Source organism: Trachypithecus francoisi, unplaced genomic scaffold (genome assembly GCF_009764315.1).
Source record: "Trachypithecus francoisi isolate TF-2019V2 unplaced genomic scaffold, Tfra_2.0 Lachesis_group10, whole genome shotgun sequence".
In the NCBI taxonomy this organism is placed as follows: domain Eukaryota; kingdom Metazoa; phylum Chordata; class Mammalia; order Primates; family Cercopithecidae; genus Trachypithecus; species Trachypithecus francoisi.
The window spans coordinates 24,969,467-24,991,451 of record NW_022681455.1 but is presented as its reverse complement, the minus strand read 5'-3'; the positions used below and the strand labels follow the sequence as shown (position 1 = coordinate 24,991,451).

Here is a 21,985-nt window from a genome sequence, read left to right as displayed (position 1 = left end):
GCTGAGGCAGGAGAATGGCGTGAACCCGGGAGGCGGAGCTTGCAGTGAGCCGAGATCGCGCCACTGCACTCCAGCCTGGGCGACAGCAAGACTCCGTCTCAAAAAAAAAAAAAAAAAAAAAAAAGGTGATTAAAATATTTATAGGCTATATCACATTATCTAGAGTAAAAACATATAAAAACTTACTCAGTGGGAGGTCTCTTTCCCACCCTTGTGTCTCACCTAATTTCCCTTTTCTTTCCCTCCACACATAATCACTTCTCTTAGTTTGTTTTATATTCTTCTGTATTTTTTTTTGCAAATACAGGCAAATAGGATATATAGAAATAAATATCCTCCTTTCTTCTTCATAAAGGTAGCTTACTATAATCACTGACTTTGCTTGCGTTTTTTACTTAGTATCTAGAGATTTCAATAATACCAATGTGTATATAGAGCTGCATAGAATTTCATTACCCGGCTATATCATAATTTGTTAAACCAGTCTCCTGTCAATTGACATTTAGGTTGTTTCCAATCTTTTATTATTATTCATAATGGTATAATGTACATGCGTCATTTCCCATGGATGCCAATAAAAATAAGACCAAAGTAAAAAAGCTGTATAATGTAAATTAATGGAATTGTTTACAAATTCATTACAATTAACTCTAAATACTATATATTACAGTTCACTTTTAATTATTCAGGAGATTTATCATTCATTTATTCATTCATACATTTATTGAAGAAATCTGAGCTCTTACTATGTACCAATCCCTCCTATAGTACCTGGTAATATAGCTGCAATCAGACAGAGCCCCTGCCTTGTGGCTTACAGTGGGATGTATGGGAACCAGGCGATGAGATGCTGAGTGATGATGACATAGTGAGGTCACTTGGCAGAGAGGAGAATGACAGCGAGAGACTGGCTGGTAAAACAATGTCATTCACTGTGCTACACCTGATTGCTTAGATTCTCTATGATAAATATTTATTGCTTTTATAAATTAGAAGAAAACCCAATTGATTTTTTTTTTTTTTTAAGTGAAGGAGAGAGACACATATGCAGCATAGCATAGAGAAAGAACATATTCTATGGTGTCACACACACCCAGATTGGGTCTAATTCTTGGATACCTTAGCCTTTCTGAGCTTCGGTTTCATCATCTATAAAATGGGGACAATAATATGTAATTGTTTTGTTATGTTTTTCCCCCAGAGGATTACAACTAATGGATGTAAAATGCCAGGAACATTATGGAATGAATGGTAGTTTTTACAAATGTGAATTACAATTTTTATACATAGTTGCACTTGTGGTGATAATCTAGCCTTGGGACTTGTCTAGAGGAGGATGCAGTGACCTCAGCTTGGAGGCTGTGTTTGGGAAGCTGAGGAAGGCTGCATAGATAACTGGCTTCTGAGCTGGATATTTCCAGGGTATGGGACAGAGCACTGGGCGATTGGGAGGTGATAGAAAGAAGACCAGGAGGAGAAGAGAAGGGCATGGAGACACAGTTGGGAGCATTTGCTTCCCCTCCCAAGGCATCTGTCCTGGCATATGTCAGGAATTGCTAAGGCTGGCTCCTGCCAACATTTGAATCAATCTGTGAAACATGCTCGCAATTCATCACAGTCTTAGGAAACCTGCCATGGGGTGTCTTGGGGTTGTTCTTAGCTGACCTGTGTGTATTGGTCACAGCTACTTTGCTAAAATCAAAAGCAAACTCTACTGCAGTGAAATGGAAAGAGAAATCTATGAATAATATATTTCCTCCTATTATCCACAGGATAGTTCTGGGCAAGCCTTACCAAAAACCAAGGCAGTTAAGAAGTAAATATCAGATTCTGGCTATGTTGAATCCTGGCTGTCATATACAGGATTTTTTTTCATACACTCAGCCCCAGCTGAGATGAAAGCTGTTAGCCAGCTCTGAAAAATAATTTGTCTCAGAGCAGCATGGTAATTCCATCTCTTTGAAATAAAGGTTACTCAATGCAAAAAAAAATTGAAAATTAAAATTAAAATCCATTCCTTTTGTTCAGTGGTTTGTTTTCTAGGTCTTTCCCTCATTTTGTTTCTTTCTTTCCCTCAAATGATCTATCTGTTCCTCCTCGTGTTCTCTCTCTTGTTAACCAGTTGTTTGTGCTTACGTTAAGTGATTTCAGAAATCAGTGGGGATTGAGGATATGGACTGAAAATCTGGGTTGAGCTGTTGCTTCTAGGAGGGAAGTGTAAATGTCAGCTCTTTCTCTTCGTAGTGTTGTGTTTGTAGATCTTCTGGGGAGAGAAATACATGAGCTGTAGTTCTAAATGGGCACATGGGCATTTTCTCATAGTTAGAGTTGTCAGACAAAACACTATAATAATGTCCCAAATACTGCAGAATTAAAAAAATATTATTCACCTGAAATTCACATTTACCTGGGAATCCTGCACTGTATTTTCATTTGCTAAGTCTGCCCACCCTGCTCATCCACCACCCACTCTGTGTTATGCACAGATTCCCTTCCTGCATTTAACCCGGGTCTTTTCTTACTGCTCTCTGGTGTTACTCACTTGAAGCTCTTTTTTTTTTTTTTTTTTTTTTTTTTGAGGCGGAGTCTCGCTCTGTCGCCCAGGCTGGAGTGCAGTGGCCGGATCTCAGCTCACTGCAAGCTCCGCCTCCCGGGTTTACGCCATTCTCCTGCCTCAGCCTCCCGAGTAGCTGGGACTACAGGCGCCCGCCACCTCGCCCGGCTAGTTTTTGTATTTTTAGTAGAGACGGGGTTTCACTGTATTAGCCAGGAGGGTCTCGATCTCCTGACCTCGTGATCCGCCCGTCTCGGCCTCCCAAAGTGCTGGGATTACAGGCTTGAGCCACCGCGCCCGGCCTCACTTGAAGCTCTTAATGCCAAGTAGTAGATGTAAGCTCTCAGCGACCAAAAGTAAAGGCAGGAATATTAAATTTATTTATTTTTAAAATATTAAAGACATTCACACAATTCACAAAGTACAAAAGGCTATTTGTTTTAAAAAAAATTCTCCCTGAGCCCTCTTTCCGCTCATCAGCACAGATCTTAACAATTTTTTGTGTATTCTTCCAGAGATATTTTATACATTTTCAAGCAAATTTATATTTATATTTCTCCCACCCCATTCCCTTTCCCACAAGAGGTGAGTACTGTATATACTATTCTGCACTTTCTTTTTTCACTTAACAAAAGGTCTTAGTATGTAACAGTACATGAAGAGCTTCTTTACTAATGCAAGGTATTTCATTTTATGACCAGATCATAGTTAAATTTTAATTGGTTTTCTGCTGACAAACATTTGGTTGTTTCCAGTTTTTCTTTCTTTTTTCCATCTTTTCTTTTTCTTTATTTTGTAGACAGGGTCTCACTCTGTCACCCAGGCTGGAGTGCAGTGGCACAATCTGGACACACTGTAGCCTTGACTTCCCAGGTTCAAGTAATTCTCTTACCTCAGCCTCCCGAGTAGCTGGAATTACAGGTGGTGCCACTATGCTTGGCTAATTCTTTTATGTTTTGTGGAGATGAGGTCTCGCTGTGTTGCCCAGGCCTGCCTCGAACTCCTGGACTCAAGTGATCCTCCCGCCTGGGCCTCCGAAAGTATTGGGATGACAGGTGTGAGCTACCATGCCTGGCCCAGACTTTTTCCATATGTTACAATCTCTTAGGTAAAAAATGGCATCTCATTGTTTTAATTTGCATTTTTCTTTTTACGAGTAAATTTGAGCATCCTTTTTTTCTTTTTTCTTTGTTTCTTTTTTTTTTGAGACAGAGTCTCACTTTATTACCCAGGCTGGAGTGCAATGTGATCTCAGCTTTCTGCAACCTCTGCTTCCTGGGCTCAAGTGATCCTCTTGCCTCAGCCTTCTGAGTAGCTGGGACTATAGGTGCATATCACTATGCCACACTAATTATATTTTTTTAAGGGATAGGGTCTCCCTATGTTGTCCACACTGGTCTTGAACTCCTAGGCTCAAGTGATCCACCTGCCACAGCCTCCCAAAGTGCTGGGATTACAGGGGTGAGCAACTGCACCCCCGGGCCTGAACATCTTTTAATGTATTTCAAATGTGCTTATATTTTCTTTTCTATGTTCTGTCTGTTGATAGACTTTTTCCGTTGAATTTTTATTAATTTGAAAGTGCTCTTATGTGTTAGGGAAATTATCTTTTGTCTGCAATATGAGTTGCAAATATTTTCCCAGTTTGTTGTTGACACTTTTACTGCACTTATGGTGATTTTCCATGAACATTTAAAAAATCCATATATTTTATTAGTGGATAAAATTTATCCATATTTTTCTTTTCTTTTTTTTTTTCTTTGAGACAGAGTCTTTCTCTGTCGCCTGGGCTAGAGTGCAGTGGCATGATCTCAGCTTACCGCAACCTCCACCTCCCAGATTCAGGCGATTCTCCTGCCTCAGCCTCCTGAGTAGCTGGGACTACAGGCACCCGCCACCATGCCTGGCTAATTTTTGTATTTTAGCATGTTGGCCAGGCTGATCTCGAACTTCTGACCTCAGGTGATCTGCCCGCCTCAGCCTCCTAAAGTGCTGGGATTACAAGCGTGAGCCACTGCTCCTGGCCTAGAATGTTTTCATTACTTTAAAAAAAAAAAAAAAAAGCAAAATCTCTGTACATCTTATAGTTTACTCCCCATTTTCTTCTAATCTGCCAACTCTGAACAACTACTAATCTACTTTTTGTCTATGTGGAGTTGCCCATCCTGCATATTTCATATAAATTGAATCATATAATATGTGGTTCTTCCTGACTGGCTTCTTTTCACTTAGCATAATGTTTTTGGGTTTTTTTTTTTTAAGCATATTTTCAAGGTTTATCATGCTCTAGCATGTATTAGTGCTTCATTCCTTTATATTGCCTATTATGCCTTTACATGGATATACCACATTATTTTTATCCATTTTTCAGTTGATGAATGTTTGGGTTGTTTCTACTTTTTGGCTATTATCAACATTCATGTACAATTTTTTTCTTTTTTTTTTTCTTTGAGACAGAGTCTTTCTCTGTCGCCTGGGCTAGAGTGCAGTGGCATGATCTCAGCTTACCGCAACCTCCACCTCCCAGATTCAGGCGATTCTCCTGCCTCAGCCTCCTGAGTAGCTGGGACTACAGGCACCCGCCACCATGCCTGGCTAATTTTTGTATTTTAGCATGTTGGCCAGGCTGATCTCGAACTTCTGACCTCAGGTGATCTGCCCGCCTCAGCCTCCTAAAGTGCTGGGATTACAAGCGTGAGCCACTGCTCCTGGCCTAGAATGTTTTCATTACTTTAAAAAAAAAAAAAAAAAGCAAAATCTCTGTACATCTTATAGTTTACTCCCCATTTTCTTCTAATCTGCCAACTCTGAACAACTACTAATCTACTTTTTGTCTATGTGGAGTTGCCCATCCTGCATATTTCATATAAATTGAATCATATAATATGTGGTTCTTCCTGACTGGCTTCTTTTCACTTAGCATAATGTTTTTGGGTTTTTTTTTTTTAAGCATATTTTCAAGGTTTATCATGCTCTAGCATGTATTAGTGCTTCATTCCTTTATATTGCCTATTATGCCTTTACATGGATATACCACATTATTTTTATCCATTTTTCAGTTGATGAATGTTTGGGTTGTTTCTACTTTTTGGCTATTATCAACATTCATGTACAATTTTTTTCTTTTTTTTGAGACAGAGTTGGCTCGAAAAAACCATAGGCTTAGCCTATGTTGCCCAGGCTCATCACAAACTCCTGGGCTCAAGCGATCCTCCCCGCTCAGCCGCCCAAAGAGCTAGGATTACAGGAGCGAGCCACCCTGCCAGGCCTAACTCCTATATCATGTACACATTGTTTTGTGGCTACATATTTTCATTTTTCTTGGGTATATACATAGGAGTAGAATTGCTGGGTTATATAGTAACTTTGTTTAACTGTTTGAAGAGCTACCAAATTATTTTCTAAGTGGCTGCATGCACTATTTTACATTCTCACCAACAGTGTATGAGGAGTCCAATTTCTCACATGCTTGACAACGTTTTTAATTATCTTTTTTACTATAGCCATGCTAGTGGGTATGAGGTGGTATCTCATTGTCTCTCTGACTTGCATTTCCCTGATTGCTAATGATATTGAGCATCTTTTCATAAGCTTATTAGCCATTTATGTATCTTTTTTGGAGAACTGTCTATTCAGGTTCTTGTTCATATTTAAAATGATTTGTCTTTTTATTATTGACTTATAATGCTTATTTGTATACTTTAGATACAAGTCCCTTATTAGATTTTTGATTTGCAAGAATTTCATCCCATTCCATGGGCTGTCTTTTCACTTGCTTGATGGTGTCCTTAGAAGCACAAAAGTTTTTCATTTTGGTGATGTCTATTTTATCTATTTTTTCTTTTATTGTTTGTCCTTTTGGTGTCATATTTAAGAAACCATCGTGTATTCAAAGTTCATGAAGATTGACACCCATGTTTTCTTCTAATAGTTTTGTAGTTTTAGTTCTGATATTTGGGTCTTTGATCCATTTTGAGTCAATTTTAGTATATGGTGTGTGGTAGGGGTCAAATTTTATTATTTTGCATGTTGATATCTGTTTGTTGCAGCATCATTTGTTGAAAAGACTATTCTTTCCCCATTGAATTGTCCTGGAGCCCTTGTCAAAAGTCAGTCTCATAGTTTCTTGTAGTGCTTTTATGGGCTTGTGCTTTTCATTAGAAATTTATTTCAACACCTGTAAAAGTAAAAACTAAAAGAAAGAAAAAGAAATTTATCTTGGTGCAGGGATACAGCTTAGCATTTTTTTTCAGTTACTACCTGTTTCTCTAATACAATTTATTTAACAACCTACCTTTTCTCCACTGATTTTTTTTTTTTTTGGAGACAGAATTTTGCTCTTGTTGCCCAGGTTGGAGTGCAGTGGCACAATCTTGGCTTACTGCAACCTCTGCCTCCCGGGTTCAAGCAATTCTTCTGCCTCAGCCTCCCGAGTAGCTGGTATTACAGGCGCGTGCCACCATGCCTGGCTAATTTTTGTATTTTTAGTACAGATGGGGTTTCATCATGTTGGTCAGGATGGTCTCGATCTCCTGACCTCATGATCTGCCCGCCTTGGGCTCCCAAAGTCCTGGGATTACAAGTGTGAGCCACTGTGCCTGGCCTTTTTTTTTTTTTTTTTTGAGACAGGGCTGGCTCTGTCACCCAGGCTGGAGTGCAGTGGCATAATCTCAGCTCACTGCACCCTCTACCTCCCAAGTTTAAGCGATTCTCGTGCCTCAGCCTCCTAAGTAGCTGGGATTACTGGTGGCTGTCACCACACCCAGCTAATGTTTTGTAGTTTTAGTAGAGACGGGGTTTCACCATATTGCCCAAGTTGGTTTCTAACTCCTGAGCTCAAGCAGTCCACCCGCCTCAGCCTCCCAAAGTATGAGCAGTTGGCTCACAGGCCTGAGCCACTGTACCTGGCCTTCTCCACTGATTTGACATGCCATTTTTAATCATGTCCTTTGGTCTTGGAAGTATTTGGATCCATTTATTGAATATCTGCACCATTCAGTGATCCATTTTTGCACCTGTACCATCCTCTTTTTTTTTTTTTGAGCCGGAGTCTCGCTCTGTTGCCCAGGCTGGAGTGCAGTGGCCAGATCTCAGCTCACTGCAAGCTCCGCCTCCTGGGTTTATGCCATTCTCCTGCCTCAGCCTCCTGAGTAGCTAGGACTACAGGCACCCGCCACCTTGCCTGGCTAGGTTTTTGTATTTTTTAGTAGAGACGGGGTTTCACCATATTGCCCAAGTTGGTTTCTAACTCCTGAGCTCAAGCAGTCCACCCGCCTCAGCCTCCCAAAGTATGAGCAGTTGGCTCACAGGCCTGAGCCACTGTACCTGGCCTTCTCCACTGATTTGACATGCCATTTTTAATCATGTCCTTTGGTCTTGGAAGTATTTGGATCCATTTATTGAATATCTGCACCATTCAGTGATCCATTTTTGCACCTGTACCATCCTCTTTTTTTTTTTTGAGCCGGAGTCTCGCTCTGTTGCCCAGGCTGGAGTGCAGTGGCCAGATCTCAGCTCACTGCAAGCTCCGCCTCCTGGGTTTATGCCATTCTCCTGCCTCAGCCTCCTGAGTAGCTAGGACTACAGGCACCCGCCACCTTGCCTGGCTAGGTTTTTGTATTTTTTAGTAGAGACGGGGTTTCACCATGTTAGCCAGGATGGTCTCCATCTCCTGACCTCGTGATCTGCCCATCTCGGCCCCCCAAAGTGCTGGGATTACAGGCTTGAGCCACCGCACCCGGCCAGCCATCCTCTTTTAATGATTTTTAAAATAATATATTTCATTATATGGTAAGACCAGTTTTCCCTCAATTATCTTATTTTTCAAGACATTTTGGCCTTTTTTCTTGTTAATTTTCCCATGTGCACTTTAAAATTCATTTTTTCTAGTTTTTCATTCACCCAAATAAAAATTCTGCCAGCATTATTTTATTGGACATGAAGAACTTTATGGGTTAATTTAGGAAACACTGATATATTTATGATACTGAGTCTATTTGTCCAAGAACATTTATTCATGTTTTTCCCCATTTATTTAACGTTTTTCTCCATCGATTTAAGGTTTTGTTGTGTTCCTCAGTAGCATTTTATTTATTTATTTTTTCCTTAGTAGCATTTTAAGGTTGTCTTAAAATAGATATGCAAATACCTTGTTAAAGTCAGCCTTAGGTCTTCTATTTTTTGTCTGTTGCTGCTGCTGTAGTCCTCTATTATGGCTTCTGTAATTTTTATTGCTATAGTTTTCTGTTACATCTTCTACCTAGTTGTTGTTAATTGTTAGAATTTGAAGAGATATGGATATAATTTAATCTTCTGTTTATTTTTTAAATTGCTTTCTCCTTGAGACTTAAAAATGGGCATTTAAGCATCTTCTTTCTACTATGCTGCCAATTACTTCGTTCACAGTTGGGGATTGCAAAGTTATTTGGCATGGAGAGCAGCAATTTTGAAATCATGTCATTTTAAAAAATGTTTTTAATGAAAGGAACATATTTGTATTTAAAATGCATACTTAAGCCTTCTTTTTTTAACTAAAATTGTTAATATTAGTAGATGAGAAATAAGTAAAACCTAGAAGTATGAATGTGTCAGCTTATGTTTTAAATTTGTCCCTTTCCTCAGGAAGTTTACAATTTAGTTGAAGAGAAAATATACATACACCTAAAAAATTAATTGCTCCTATAAGGAAGCAAATGTTAGCTACCATATAAGTGATTTCAGAATACAGGGGTATATCTGCCACTTTAAAAATTATTAGATTGTCATTTGGCATTATAGTATTTGCATTCTCCATAAAGCAGCCATTACTCACTGTAGGTGTCTGCTTTGATCTTACCTGAACCGAAGTTTTTTATAACCCATAAACAGGAAAAAAAAAAAAAAAGGTCAAATAGTGTCACTTACCAGATAAAATTAGGTCTGGCTTGCTTTCTTTTCTTTTTCTTTTCTTTTTTTGAGATGGAGTCTGGCTTTTGTTGCACAGGCTGGAGTGCAATGGCACAATCTCGGCTCACTGCAACCTCCACCTCCTGGGTTCAAGTGATTCTCCCACCTCAGCCTCTCAAGTAGCTGGGATTACAGGCGTGTGCCACCACGCCTGGCTAATTTTTAGTAGAGACAGGGTTTCACCATGTTGGTCAGGCTGGTCTCAAACTCCTGACCTCAGGTGATCCACCCACCTCAGCCTCCCAAAGTGTTGGGATTACAGGCATGAGCCACTGCACCCAGCCTGGCTTCTTAGAAACAGATGTTCAAGATAAGCAGTGGTTTAAATGAGAGAAAAGTTTATTTTTTCCTCAAGAAATCAAAGGTTGGCTGTCCAGGGCTGGTAGGCAGTCCCACGTCTTCAAGGACCCAGCTCCTTCCATCTTCCCAGCACTGGCTTGCTTTCTCAAGGCCTCCGTGTAGTCCTAGATGGCTGCTGTGGCAGCAGACCTTGTATTCTGTTCTAGGCAGCAGGAAGAAGAAAAGATGAGAAGGACAAAAAGAGCTTTCCTCAGAAGTTTTATTCAATAGTTCCTTTTCTGTCTCTTTGACCAGTGTATAATCACATGACCACACTAAGCTGCAAAAGGTGAGGGGTCTGTTAGTTGGGTATTCTGGGGCCCCAGATAATTATGTGAGTTTTATTACTAAGGAATAAATGGAGAATGTTCACTGAACAGGCAGTCTTTGCCACAGTCACCTTCATCTTATCCTTGAGCCTCATTCTTTGCATCTTTGACCTTCATCCCTCCCTTATCCGTGTCCTGGCACAGGAAGTGCTCCATCAGTACTTGTTGAATACCTTTCTGTGCTTTGCCCATTTCTGGCCCTATCTCTGGGCTCACCCCATTCCCACATCTCATTCATTCTCTGACACCAGTCCTGAGCCTTACCCCATCTCTAAATCAGTGATGTCATCACCATCACCCAAAGAAGGGAAATAATTCAGCTGGGGTAAGGCTTCTCAGATGGCCTAGGGGTCACGCATGACCGGAAGCCTAGAGAAGGAATGAGATTGAGGAACAGAATACGGCCAGAAATATCAGGAGTCAGAAATACCCATTCCAGCCAGGTGCAGTGGCTCACACCTATAATCCCAACACTTTGGGAGGCTGAAGTGGGCAGATCATTTGAGGTCAAGAGTTCGAGGCCAGCCTGGCCAACATGGCGAAACCCTGTCTCTACTAAAAATACAAAAATGAGCCGGGTATGGTGGTACGCACCTGCAGTCCCAGCTACTTGGGAGGCTGAGGTAGGAGAATCGTTTGAACCTGGGAGGTGGATGTTGCGTGAGCTGAGATCGCACCACTGCACTCCAGCCTAGGTGACAGAGTGAGACTGTGTCTCAAAAATAAAAATAAAAATAAAGAAACATCCATTCCAACATCTCTCGGTAATTTTGTTTAAAAACCTGTGTCAGAATGACCATATTAAAATATCTGTCTTCTATAAAAATGAAAACTACATGTGTATTTTATTAATACAAAGGTAAGACATGTTCAGTTTAGAAAAAATAGAAAATACGGATCAGAAAAGAAGCAAAAAAGGAAAAGAAAAAAAGCATTTATTATTGTCACCGGTTTTCACCTTGGGAGGATGTTTCCTTTCAGATCTTTACATGTATACAATTGATCCATGCAGAGTTTATGGAAGGATATATAGGCTTGTACTATTTATAACATTTTGAACTTGTAAAGCCTTATTTTAAAAGTTTTATTTTGTCACTTGACTCAACTTTACCTTTGATCAAAATTGTTAAAGAGCTTGACAGGCTTTCTATGTAAATTCTTTAAATATTTTCTTCCCTTTTAATGAAGACAGAAAACTACAGTGAGGTGGGCAGAAGGCAAGCAGCAGGAGAGAGCATGAGTCTGTCAAGAGAACTGGGTCATTCGGAGACTGAATAATAAGTAAGGAAAGTCTTAAGTAATCCAGAGTGGAATGGACGAACTTCACAGAACCATCAAAGAGGGTGGGGGTGCCACAGTGAAAGCTTGAGGTCTTGAATCTAAAGACTGACTCTGAAACTCAGCGTCCTTTCCTGTAAAATGGGAATGAGAACTAACTCAGAAACAGTTCCTACAAGTAGATCAAATAAGATAATATATGTGAAGCATTATTTCACCCATAAACTACTAACAAACTATGTATTTAGAAAGCAACACTTGGCCAGGTACAGTGGCTCATGCCTGTAATTCCAGCACTTTGGGAGGCGAAGGTGAGTGAATCACCTGAGGTCAGGAGTTTGACACCAGCCTGGCCAATGTGGTGAAACCCCATCTCTACTAAAAATACAAAAATTAGCTGGGCATGGTGGTTGGCACCTGTGATCCTAGCTACTCAGGAGACTGAAGCAGGAGAATCACTTGAACCCGGGAGGAAGAGGTTGCTGTGAGCCACGATCATACCATTGCACTCCAACCTGGGTGACAAGAGCAAAACTCTGTCCCAAAATAACAAATAAAAACAAAAACAAAAAAGCAACACTTATAAGCTATTAGAGCTGAAGGAATTTTTGATAACACCTAGTCCATATGTCTTTTAATGTTGAGGAAATGGAGACGCATTGTCTTCTTACGTTAATGTACCCCCCAAAAAGAACCTTAAATATGGTATTGAGAAGAGGAAACGCTTTTTATGCTGAGCACCTGTAAAATTTGCACTGAGATAATGACAATGAATTGCTTTCCAGGTACAATATGGTTGTGAAAGTTGTACCTTGCACAACCAAAGGCATTCATCAAAGGAGCATGGGATTGGGAATTTGGTTTACAGTCCATTTGCCAAACTGTGTTCCTTCAGAGCAGTATCTTCTCTTAGAGCTGCCTTTTCTTAATTTGCCTGAAGGTACCATATGGTACGGTGGAGGCCCAATCTTTATCCATGGGATTCTTGACCAATGATTCCTGGCTGATAGCGGTGTTGCTATTCTGGGCCCCAGCACCTTGGGCAGCTGAATAAATGTCATTTCTGGGAGGCCAGTTGCTCTTCTCTTGCCCTTTGGTTAGGGAGTAGTCAATGGCTGCAGATGGAAGATGGCCCGGTCTTCCCTTCCACCTCCCATCTCTAAAATACTTTCCTCACTGGAAGCAAAGGGAGTTATTGGTGGCAAACTTTGCAGAACCAGGTATTGTTCCTCTAGGGTTTTAGGCATGAATGTTATGAAATGCTTACTGTTTTCTTTCTCCATTTTACCTTATCAAAGCAGGTGTTCTGATGGCCTCGGGTCCATTGTACTGACACAGAGGTGTTACACCCACCTCCTGATCTTACCTTAGCTCACCTTTACTCTGGTTCCTTCCTGTCCCTTGGTCTAACTCAGCCCACCTCTGGACCTTAAAGGCCCTTTTCACCTACCCAGAGCATGGCCAGTGATGGTGTTAGGCTAGGCAGCACCTGTGCTCTGTGTGGTCGATGGCAGGCCCCTATGTGCAGTTCAACGGGCGGCACTCTTGTGATTTGAATTGTTCCTCGGTTAAACTCAAAAACAAGGCCTAGAACTTCAGACACCATCTTAAGAGAATGTTATGTGTTTGATTTTGTTTGCAGGCTCCTTGTCCTTTCCGGTTATTTCCTGTCCCCACTAGGCTGCCACAGAGTTCTTAAATAACTGACTGGAGACATCTGTAGGGGTGTTTCCCTCTCTTTTTTATCCCTATGACACTTACAAATTTCTAAAAGTACTGCAGTGTTTCTGGAAATGGGTGAGGAAGAGTCTTATCCTTCTATAAGGTTTTATCCACACATCCTCTGTGTGGAGGGAGGAGGAATGAAGGGGTGGGTGGGAGAGACTGGTGTGAATTGGAACTAAAATCTAGTTTATCACAGCATACCATCTTGCAACTCACAGCAGGATTCTGACACCACATTAGGAAACCTTATGCAGGTTTTTTGAACATTAGCTTGTGTGTTTCCTCCTGGGAGTCTTTGTTATGTATTTGAAATAATAAGCACTTGGAGTGCAGCTCCAAGTCCAGACTGCCTTGTACTGGTTCTTCTACCTTGGGCAAACCAGTTCACTTTTTTGAACCTCAATTCTATCATCTAATGCAGAGATAACAATATGTCTGGGTTGTTGTGAAGATCACACTGAGAAAGTACCAGGCAAAAATGAAGTGCTTATATTCACCAAATTCAATTAAATGTAAGATGCTAATGATTGTATTTAATAAGATGCATGATTATTTTAAATACCACTAAGAAAAAGAATGCTGTCAATTAAGCCAAGATTTATCATTTTCTTCTCACTTAGAATGTTTAAACAAATTGAAAGAAATTGAGGGGGGTGCTTATTTAGACAGATTTTTATCATAAATCATTCTTGTGCATATGTTAAAAGGAACATATAACTGACGCATTAAGGTATTCTTAAATTTTCTTCCTGCCCAATAACTTGTCAGTGCAGTTATTGATACCTGTGGCTTTTCCACATATTGCCTGTGTGCCATCATGAGCTTTGGGGGAATGCAGCATTTCTCCTTTTTTATTTTTTTTGAGACAGTGTCTCCCTCTGTCACCCAGGCTGGAGTGCAGTGGTACAATCTTGGTTCACTGCAAGCTCCGCCTCCTGGGTTTGCACCGTTCTCCTGCCTCAGCTTCCAGAGTAGCTGGGACTACAGGCGCCCGCCACCACGCCTGGCTAATTGTTTGTATTTTTAGTAGAGACGGGGTCTTACTGTGTTAGCCAGGATGGTCTTGATCTCCTGACCTCGTGACCCACATGCCTTGGCCTCCCAAAGTGCTGGGATTACAGGTGTGAGCCACCACGCCCAGCTGGGATGCAGCATTATCTTAAGCGAGTGCCTCATGTTGTCTTTGGGATGTTCTTCCAAGCCTCTGACTCCAGTTCTGCACAGCTGATGTGCATGCATAAACAATACCATCCACTTCCTGCCTGGCACGTGGCCATCTGCAATTGTAGGACATCCTAATATCAGAAATGGTAAAATGTGAAAATATTTACGTGTTAGAATTCATGAAATATAGGCTGGGCACGATGGCTCATGCCTATAATCATTGAGAGGCCGAGGTGGGCAGATCACTTGAGGCCAGGAGTTCGAGACCAGCCTGGCCAACATGGCAAAACCCTGTTTCTACTAAAAATACAAAAATTAGCTGGGTGTGGTAGTGTGTGCCTGTAGTCCCACCTACTTGGAGGCTGAGGCACAAGAATCACTTGAACCCAGGAGGCAGAGATTGCAGTGAGCCAAGATTGTGCCACTGCACTCTAGCCTGGATGACAGTGCAAGACTCTGTCTCAAATATATATATATATATATATATATACACACATATATATATGAAATACAGTAGTATGATTTATTCCATCATTATTTCATAGTTTTAGCTTTGAGAGCCTGCATATAAAAGCAGACAATGGCCAGAACAAATATAAAATAGAACTTTGACCGACAATCCACAGCCCGGGAAACCAGTCCCTTATCTACAATAAGCAGCCTAGGAAGCCAGCCTGCTATAAGTCAGACTTGTAGGAAGCCAGGTTGCTATCTCTAAAAACAATCCTGGAAGCTAAACAGTAACTTCTGTAACAGTCAGCCCCAAATGACCAGGACTTGATTAATAACTAATGGCTTCCTTAATTTGTATCCCTTCTTCCAACTTTGGACCAGTCAGAGAACGCCAAACATGCCTCCTAACCAATCGCGTAGGATGCCCCACTTCTAGTGAGCCACCTGCAGCGTCCCCTTCCAACAGCCTCCAATTAGAGCACACCTGAGACTTTCCCTTTTTCCACTATAAAGTTTTCCCACTCCTCTGCCTGTCTTTGAGTCTCTGCCAAAGACAAGTGATGGTGGCTGATTGCCTTTCTATAGCAAGCTCTGAATAAATAGCCTTTGCTTTTCTCATTTTGTTGGTCCTCGTTTATTTCCACAGCTTGTAAGGAGAGTAAGCCTGAAATTCTTTGGCTCTTCTCAGGAACTATACTGGCTATTTGAACAAATGCTCTAGGTGGGTGTTTGCCTGGAATGTGGCTCTGTGATGTGACTAGGACAGGCTTCCCACTGACATGAATAAATGATAGAAATAATTTTGGATGTTTCTACATTTACCTATTCTTTTCTTCCTTCCTCTTTTATGTTTTTCCTTTGAAGTTCTTGAGGCCAAATCTGGCTCCTAAAAAACATCAAAGGAAGCTTGCACCAAACGCTCTGCAGGGCCGCCTCAGAAGCCTGCCATCACCCACTGTGTGGTGCAGAATGGCACCCCCCACAGGTGTGCTCTCTTCATTGCTGCTGCTGGTGACAGTTGCAGGTAGGGAACTACTACCCTGGAGATACCCGTGTTGGGCTTGAGTTTCTTGTCTAGTGTAAGCAACTCAGATCAACCTGAGGTGAAGGTCCTGTTAGTTTGCTTTTCAATAGAATTATTTTACATGTAAAAGCATGAAAGGCAGACCTCATGCATGAATGGTTTTCTGTAAACAGGAATTTAAGTTTATTATTATCATGACTATTCCATGGGAAAATGAAATCACATTTCACATATACTAGGAAAACTTTATGTTTGTATACTGAAAAGAATTGCATACTAGATCTGGATGGAAAGGCCAGACTTTCTTTGATCAGAAATCTTTATCTTCATTATACTCAGTTTGCTTTTGGTGGATACACCCATGGCAAAAAATCATTGGTGAGCATCATTTAAGAAGACCCATGACTAGGCTGGGCTGGCTGAGCCCATTTGAGTATACCAAGGATTGAGGGTGGTGATATGGCTAGAAAAACTGTTATGTACAGTTTATCAAAATGTAACAAAGCCGTAATGAAGATAACCTTGGCAAGACCCTTGTTAAAATGCGATTTCTCATACCACTCTCCAGGCCTACTGAATCAGAACTCCTAGAGGTGTGGCTCTGGGATCTGGGTTTTCAGCAGCACCTGGAGATGATTCAGAAGCACCCACGTTTTGGGCAGCACCATTTGATATGATGTGAGGGACACTCCAGAAAGGATGGCCATTGGAAAAGCCCTGTCATGACTTGTAGATCACTTACTCCCCTCCATCCATCCATCTTATCAAACTCATTGCTGCTGAGTGTGTAAGACAAAATGTCCCCTTATTTCATCTTTAAGATATTCTAGAAAATATCTTCATTAATGTTTTAGATGATGTCATTAATGTTTAGAGACCCATATTTTTTTCCTTGCAAATCTCTACTTTTTCATTCCTTTTTGCCCTTTTCTTATGAGGTGTTCTCCCCTAATTCAAAATATGAATTCCTGAGTTATTGCATCGCAATAAATGTTATTTGCAATTTCCTCATCTTCCTTTTTTTTTTGGCAGTTGGCAGAACTAGCTGAGGGTTTATTTTGGAAAAAAACCATTGAATTGTTTTGTAGCTGGAGGCATGGGCAAGGGGGACAGGGGATACCTCAGGCAGTGAACTCCCCCGCGGGTAGGCTGAGGGTGAGGGCTGAGCCTCAGGTGGGTCTCCTGTTCCCTATGCTCCCCTGCACAGCGGCCTCCCCAACAGGCTCTGGGGCAGTCACAGGAAGGGGTAGGCTGGGAGGGGCTGCTGTGGCCATTCACTTGGACAGAACATCAGAGGATTCAGACACCAGCTATCATTCAGATTCCTATCATGAATCTCGATCTTCTTCACAACCATGGCCCCGAAGGAGTTGGTGCTACTGAAGGAGCTGGAGCACCCACCAGAGCCAAAGCTGGAGCCCAGGCTGTAGCTGAGACCAGGGTTTGTGAGGCCCCCATAGGCTGAGCTCAGCTCACCTGAGTAGCCACTGGTGGTCTTCATATGGATACTCATGTTCTGCATCCCAGACTCCAGCCAGTTCTCCTCGCCCTCCAGCACCTTCCTGTGGGTGACAATCTCGATGTCCAGGGCTGGCTTGATGATCATCAGTTCCTCATATTCATGCAGCTGCTGCACCATGTCCTGCGTGGCCCACTGCAGGGTGGCGTCCAACTCGGACAGCTTGGCATTGGCATCCCTAATGGCCAGCTCCCCATGCTGCTCAGCATCCACAATGGTGGCCTCTAGAGTAGCCCTCTGGCCTTTGAGGCCCTCAGTCTCAGTCTGGAGCCAGCCAATGTTCTGATTCATCTCAGAGATCTCCATCTTTATATGATGTAGGTCATCCCTGTGCTTCCCAGCCAGAGCCTGCAGCTCCTCATACTTGACCTGGTGCAGGCTCTCAGCCCCGGCCTGGCTGTGGTTGGTGATCTCCTTATACTGGGCCTTGACCTCAGCAGTAATGCTGTCTATGTCCAAGGACCAGCTGTTGTCCATGGACAGCACCACAGATGTGTCCGAGATCTGGGACTGCAGCTCCCGGATCTCTTCTTCATACAGCTGCCTGAGGAGGTTGATCTCGTTCTGCCCTTCCAGGCGAGACTCCTCCAGCTCTACCTTGTTCATGTAAGCTTCATCCACATGCTTCTTGATGAGGACAAATTCATTCTCTGTCGCTAAAATTATTTGTTGATTTTTTTTTTTTTTTTTTTTTTTTGAGATGGAGTCTCACTCTCACCCAGGCTGGAGTGCTATGGCAAGATCTCGGCTCACTGCAACCTCTGCCTCCTGGGTTCAAGCAATTCTCCTGCCTCAGCTTCCTGAGTAGCTGGAATTATAGGCACCTGCCACTATGCCCAGCTAATTTTTGTATTTTTAGTAGAGACAGGGTTTCACCATGTTGGTCAGGCTGGTCTCAAACTCCTGTCCTCAGTTGATCCACCCACCTCAGCCTCCTAAATTGTTCGGATTACAGATGTGAGCCACTTTGCCCAGCCTTCTGTAAAATTATTAATCTTGTCCTTGTACTTGTTCTTGAAGTCCTCTACTAGCCCTGGAGTGTTGCCAAACTCGGCCTCCAGCTTCAGCTTTTCCTGGCCCAGCGTGTCCAGCTGCTGCTGAAGGTTGATGTAGCAGTCAAATATGTGGTCCACATTCATCTGAACTGTCTTCTGCTGCTACAGGAGGCTCCAGTTGGTCTCCAGCACCTTGTTCTGCTGCTCCAGGAAACATACCTTGTTGTAAAGGAGGCAAACTTGTTGATGGTCTTGATCTGCTCCTTCTCCTGGGTGCACATGGCCTGGATGCTGGGGTCCACTTCCAGCTTAAGGGGCCTCAGCAGGCTCTAGTTGACTGTGATGGCTGTGATGCCCTCCATACCACTCGTCCCACCATAGCCTCCACCCGGACCCATACTGGTGCCCAAGCCACCTTGGAAGCTGCTGCTGCTGCCTACTCAAGAGAAGCTCAAGGAGCTGATGCTGGCACCAGACCAGCTTATGTAGGAGTGGCTGCTGAAGGCCCAGGGGCCAGAGGTAGACACCTTGTAGGACTTATGGGCCACCTTGATGGACATGGTGGAGGCAGGAGGACTGAACCAGGTGGAGATTCAAGAAGGTGCAGATGCTTCTATGTGCTTTTTTTTTTTTTTGAGATAGGGTCTTGCTCTGTCACCCGGGCTGGAGTGCAGTGGTGCCATCATGGCTCACTACAGCCTCAACCTCCTGGGCTTAAGCAATCCTCCCACACTGGCCTCCCAAAGTGCTGGGATTACAGGTGTGAACCATCACACTCAGCCTTCTCTATCTTTTTTACCTTTGTAAAGCCTCAACAGTGATTTTATTAATTTGTCAGCAATCATCAAGTAACTAGTATACCCACAGATTGGGCTAGGATTTATAGAGCACACAAACATGGGTGACAGGTTCCCTGGTCTCCAGTCTGATCATTCTTGAAGAGCTTTCTAGAGCGTGTCTAATAGATTCTGAAGTAATTCTGGCAACTTGGACCAAATGAAGAATGATTTAGTTGTTGGGAGCCCCGCCTTCTCAAACTTCTTTATTCAGCATTAAGATCTTTGCTTTTAACATATGTATATCGAAACAGCCCCCATTCAGGTGGTTTTTTGCAGAACAAAGGAATGGCGTGCCCCAGAGGTGTGCCAAGGAATCCACCACCTCCAGCCACACTGAAAACTGCCCTAAGCTTTGAGTTGAAGGCTTCCGCCTTACAAAGGTCTCCTTGCCTCATTGTGACAGTTTGCTTCCCTGTCCATTTATCCAGCATCAAGATAGCCTGCGAGACTTAAAATCAATTAACAATAAAACAAAGACATGATGCTATTTTGTAAAGTAAACATGTATAACTGAATTTTATATCAGGAGCAAAGTATTATAAATAATATAAATATAATGTAGAAGACTGTTTCTGTTAAGTAAGTGGAGTGAAACTATATGAAAAAAGAACAAATGGATGGAAGGGTGCTGGATAGATGTAAGAATCTGGATGGATGAGTGGGTGGATGGGTGGAGGGATGGAGTGATGGATGGATGAGTGGAAAGGTAGAAGAATGGAAAGATGGATGGATGGATGGGAGGACGAATGCATGGATAGATGGATGGAAAAGTAGAAGGGTAGATGGATGGGTGTGTGGGTGAAAGGATGGATTGATGGATGGGTAGAAAGGCGGAAAGATAGGAAAGATGGCTGGGTGGATGAATGGAAGGATGAGTGGATGGAAGATGAATGAGTGGGTGGGAAGGTAGGAGAATGAATGGATGGATGGATGGTTTGATGGATGGCTGTGATCTTTCTGTGGGAAATGTCCATTGTTTATTTGCTTGCCAGACTGGCCAGGGATTGAGAAGACTCCCTTTTCCTGGTTTCTTAAGCTGGAGGTGCTTCCCTGTATGTGCCTCTCTCCCTCATTAGAAACTACTTTGTTGGCCGGGCGCGGTGGCTCAAGCCTGTAATCCCAGCACTTTGGGAGGCCGAGACGGGCGGATCACGAGGTCAGGAGATCGAGACCATCCTGGCTAAAACGGTGAAACCCCGTCTCTACTAAAAAAATACAAAAAACTAGCCGGGCGAGGTGGCGGGCGCCTGTAGTCCCAGCTACTCGGAGGCTGAGGCAGGAGAATGGCATAAACCCGGGAGGCGGAGCTTGCAGTGAGCTGAGAACCGGCCACTGCACTCCAGCCTGGGCGACAGAGCGAGACTCCGTCTCAAAAAAAAAAAAAAAAAAGAAACTACTTTGTTTACAGGTTGTGCCTGTAAGCAGTGCAGCGAGGGGAGGACGTATTCCAATGCAGTCATTTCACCTAACTTGGAAACCACCAGAATCATGCGGGTGTCTCACACCTTCCCTGTCGTAGACTGCACAGCCGCTTGCTGTGACCTGTCCAGTTGTGACCTGGCCTGGTGGTTCGAGGGCCACTGCTACCTGGTGAGCTGCCCCCGCAAAGAGAACTGTGAGCCCAAGAAGATGGGCTCCATCAGGTCTTATCTCACTTTTGTGCTCAGGCCTGTTCAGAGGCCTGCACAGCTGCTGGACTATGGGGACATGATGCTGAACAGGGGCTCCTCCTCGGGGATCTGGGGGGACTCACCTGAGGATATCAGAAAGGACTTACCCTTTCTAGGCAAAGATTGGGGCCTAGGGGAGATGTCTGAGTACTCAGACGACTACCGGGAGCTGGAGAAGGACCTCTTGCAACCCAGTGGCAAGCAGGAGCCCAGAGGGAGTGCCGAGTACACGGACTGGGGCCTACTGCCAGGCAGCGAGGGGGGCTTCAACTCCTCTGCTGGAGACAGCCCTGAGGTGCCTGCGGAGACACAGCAGGACCCTGAGCTCCATTACCTGAATGAGTCAGCTTCAACCGCTGCCCCAAAACTCCCTGAGAGAAGTGTGTTACTTCCCTGGCCGACTACCCCATCTTCAGGAGAGCTGTTGGGGAAGGAAAAGGCTTCTCAGCTCCAGGAACAATCCAGCAACAGCTCTGGAAAAGAGGTAGGTGTGTTCAGGATGTGCTTGGGGGTGGGACCGGCTGAGTGGGGCAGAACGCAGGAGGGGCTGAATTTCAGGAGCCAGGCACTCATTCAGGCTGTGTGAGCTTAAGGAGGTTCCTCCTAAGGGCACCTGTCTCAGGTGGTGGCGGGAAAGATGACTGTCTCTCAGAGATTTCTAGGAAGCAGAACATCTCATTCCTTTGCTATGCCTCCATGGCCAGGCTGTTAAAAAGAACAAATAGTTCTGCCTTCACGAGTCAGCCAGCTCATGAAGACTTAGGCCCTTCTCCCTAGAAATGCCTCTAGTGATTTTTTTTTTTTTTTTTTTTTTTGAGACAGAGTCTCGCTCTATAGCCCAGGCTGGAGTGCAATGGTGTGATCTCAGCTCACTGCAACCTCCACCTTCCGGGTTCACACCATTCTTCTGCCTCAGCTTCCCAAGTAGCTGGGACTACATTCACCCGCCACCATGCCCAGCTAATATTTTTGTATTTTTAGTAGAGACGGGGTTTCACCATGTTAGCCAGGATGGTCTAGATCTCCTGACCTCATGATCCACCCGCCTTAGCCTCCCAAAGTGCTGGGATTACAGGTGTGAGATACCACGCCCGGAGACTCTAGCAATATTTAAGGCAAAGGGAGATGGTATAGAAGTCCCTGGAGCCAGC

The 21,985-nt window shown here is 43.2% G+C and overlaps 1 protein-coding gene and 1 pseudogene across 9 annotated transcripts in view; one reads left to right on the top strand and one right to left on the bottom strand.

The window, feature by feature from the left end:
• The window catches only part of KIAA0319 (KIAA0319 ortholog), a 101,285-nt gene that overhangs the window by 26,264 nt on the left and 53,036 nt on the right, over positions 1–21,985 (top strand). For 6 of the 9 annotated variants that reach the window (XM_033216380.1, XM_033216388.1, XM_033216384.1 and 3 more), the window contains 2 exons: positions 15,652–15,811; positions 20,573–21,318. In XM_033216380.1, coding sequence (XP_033072271.1) covers positions 15,757–15,811; positions 20,573–21,318 — 801 coding nt within the window. In that variant the 5' untranslated portion in view covers positions 15,652–15,756. Of the gene's footprint in view, positions 1–11,273; positions 11,449–15,651; positions 15,812–20,572; positions 21,319–21,985 lie in introns of those variants that run through there. The other 3 variants (XM_033216386.1, XM_033216387.1, XM_033216389.1) reach the window with 3 other exon arrangements.
• Positions 16,882–19,586, bottom strand: LOC117086805 (annotated as a pseudogene).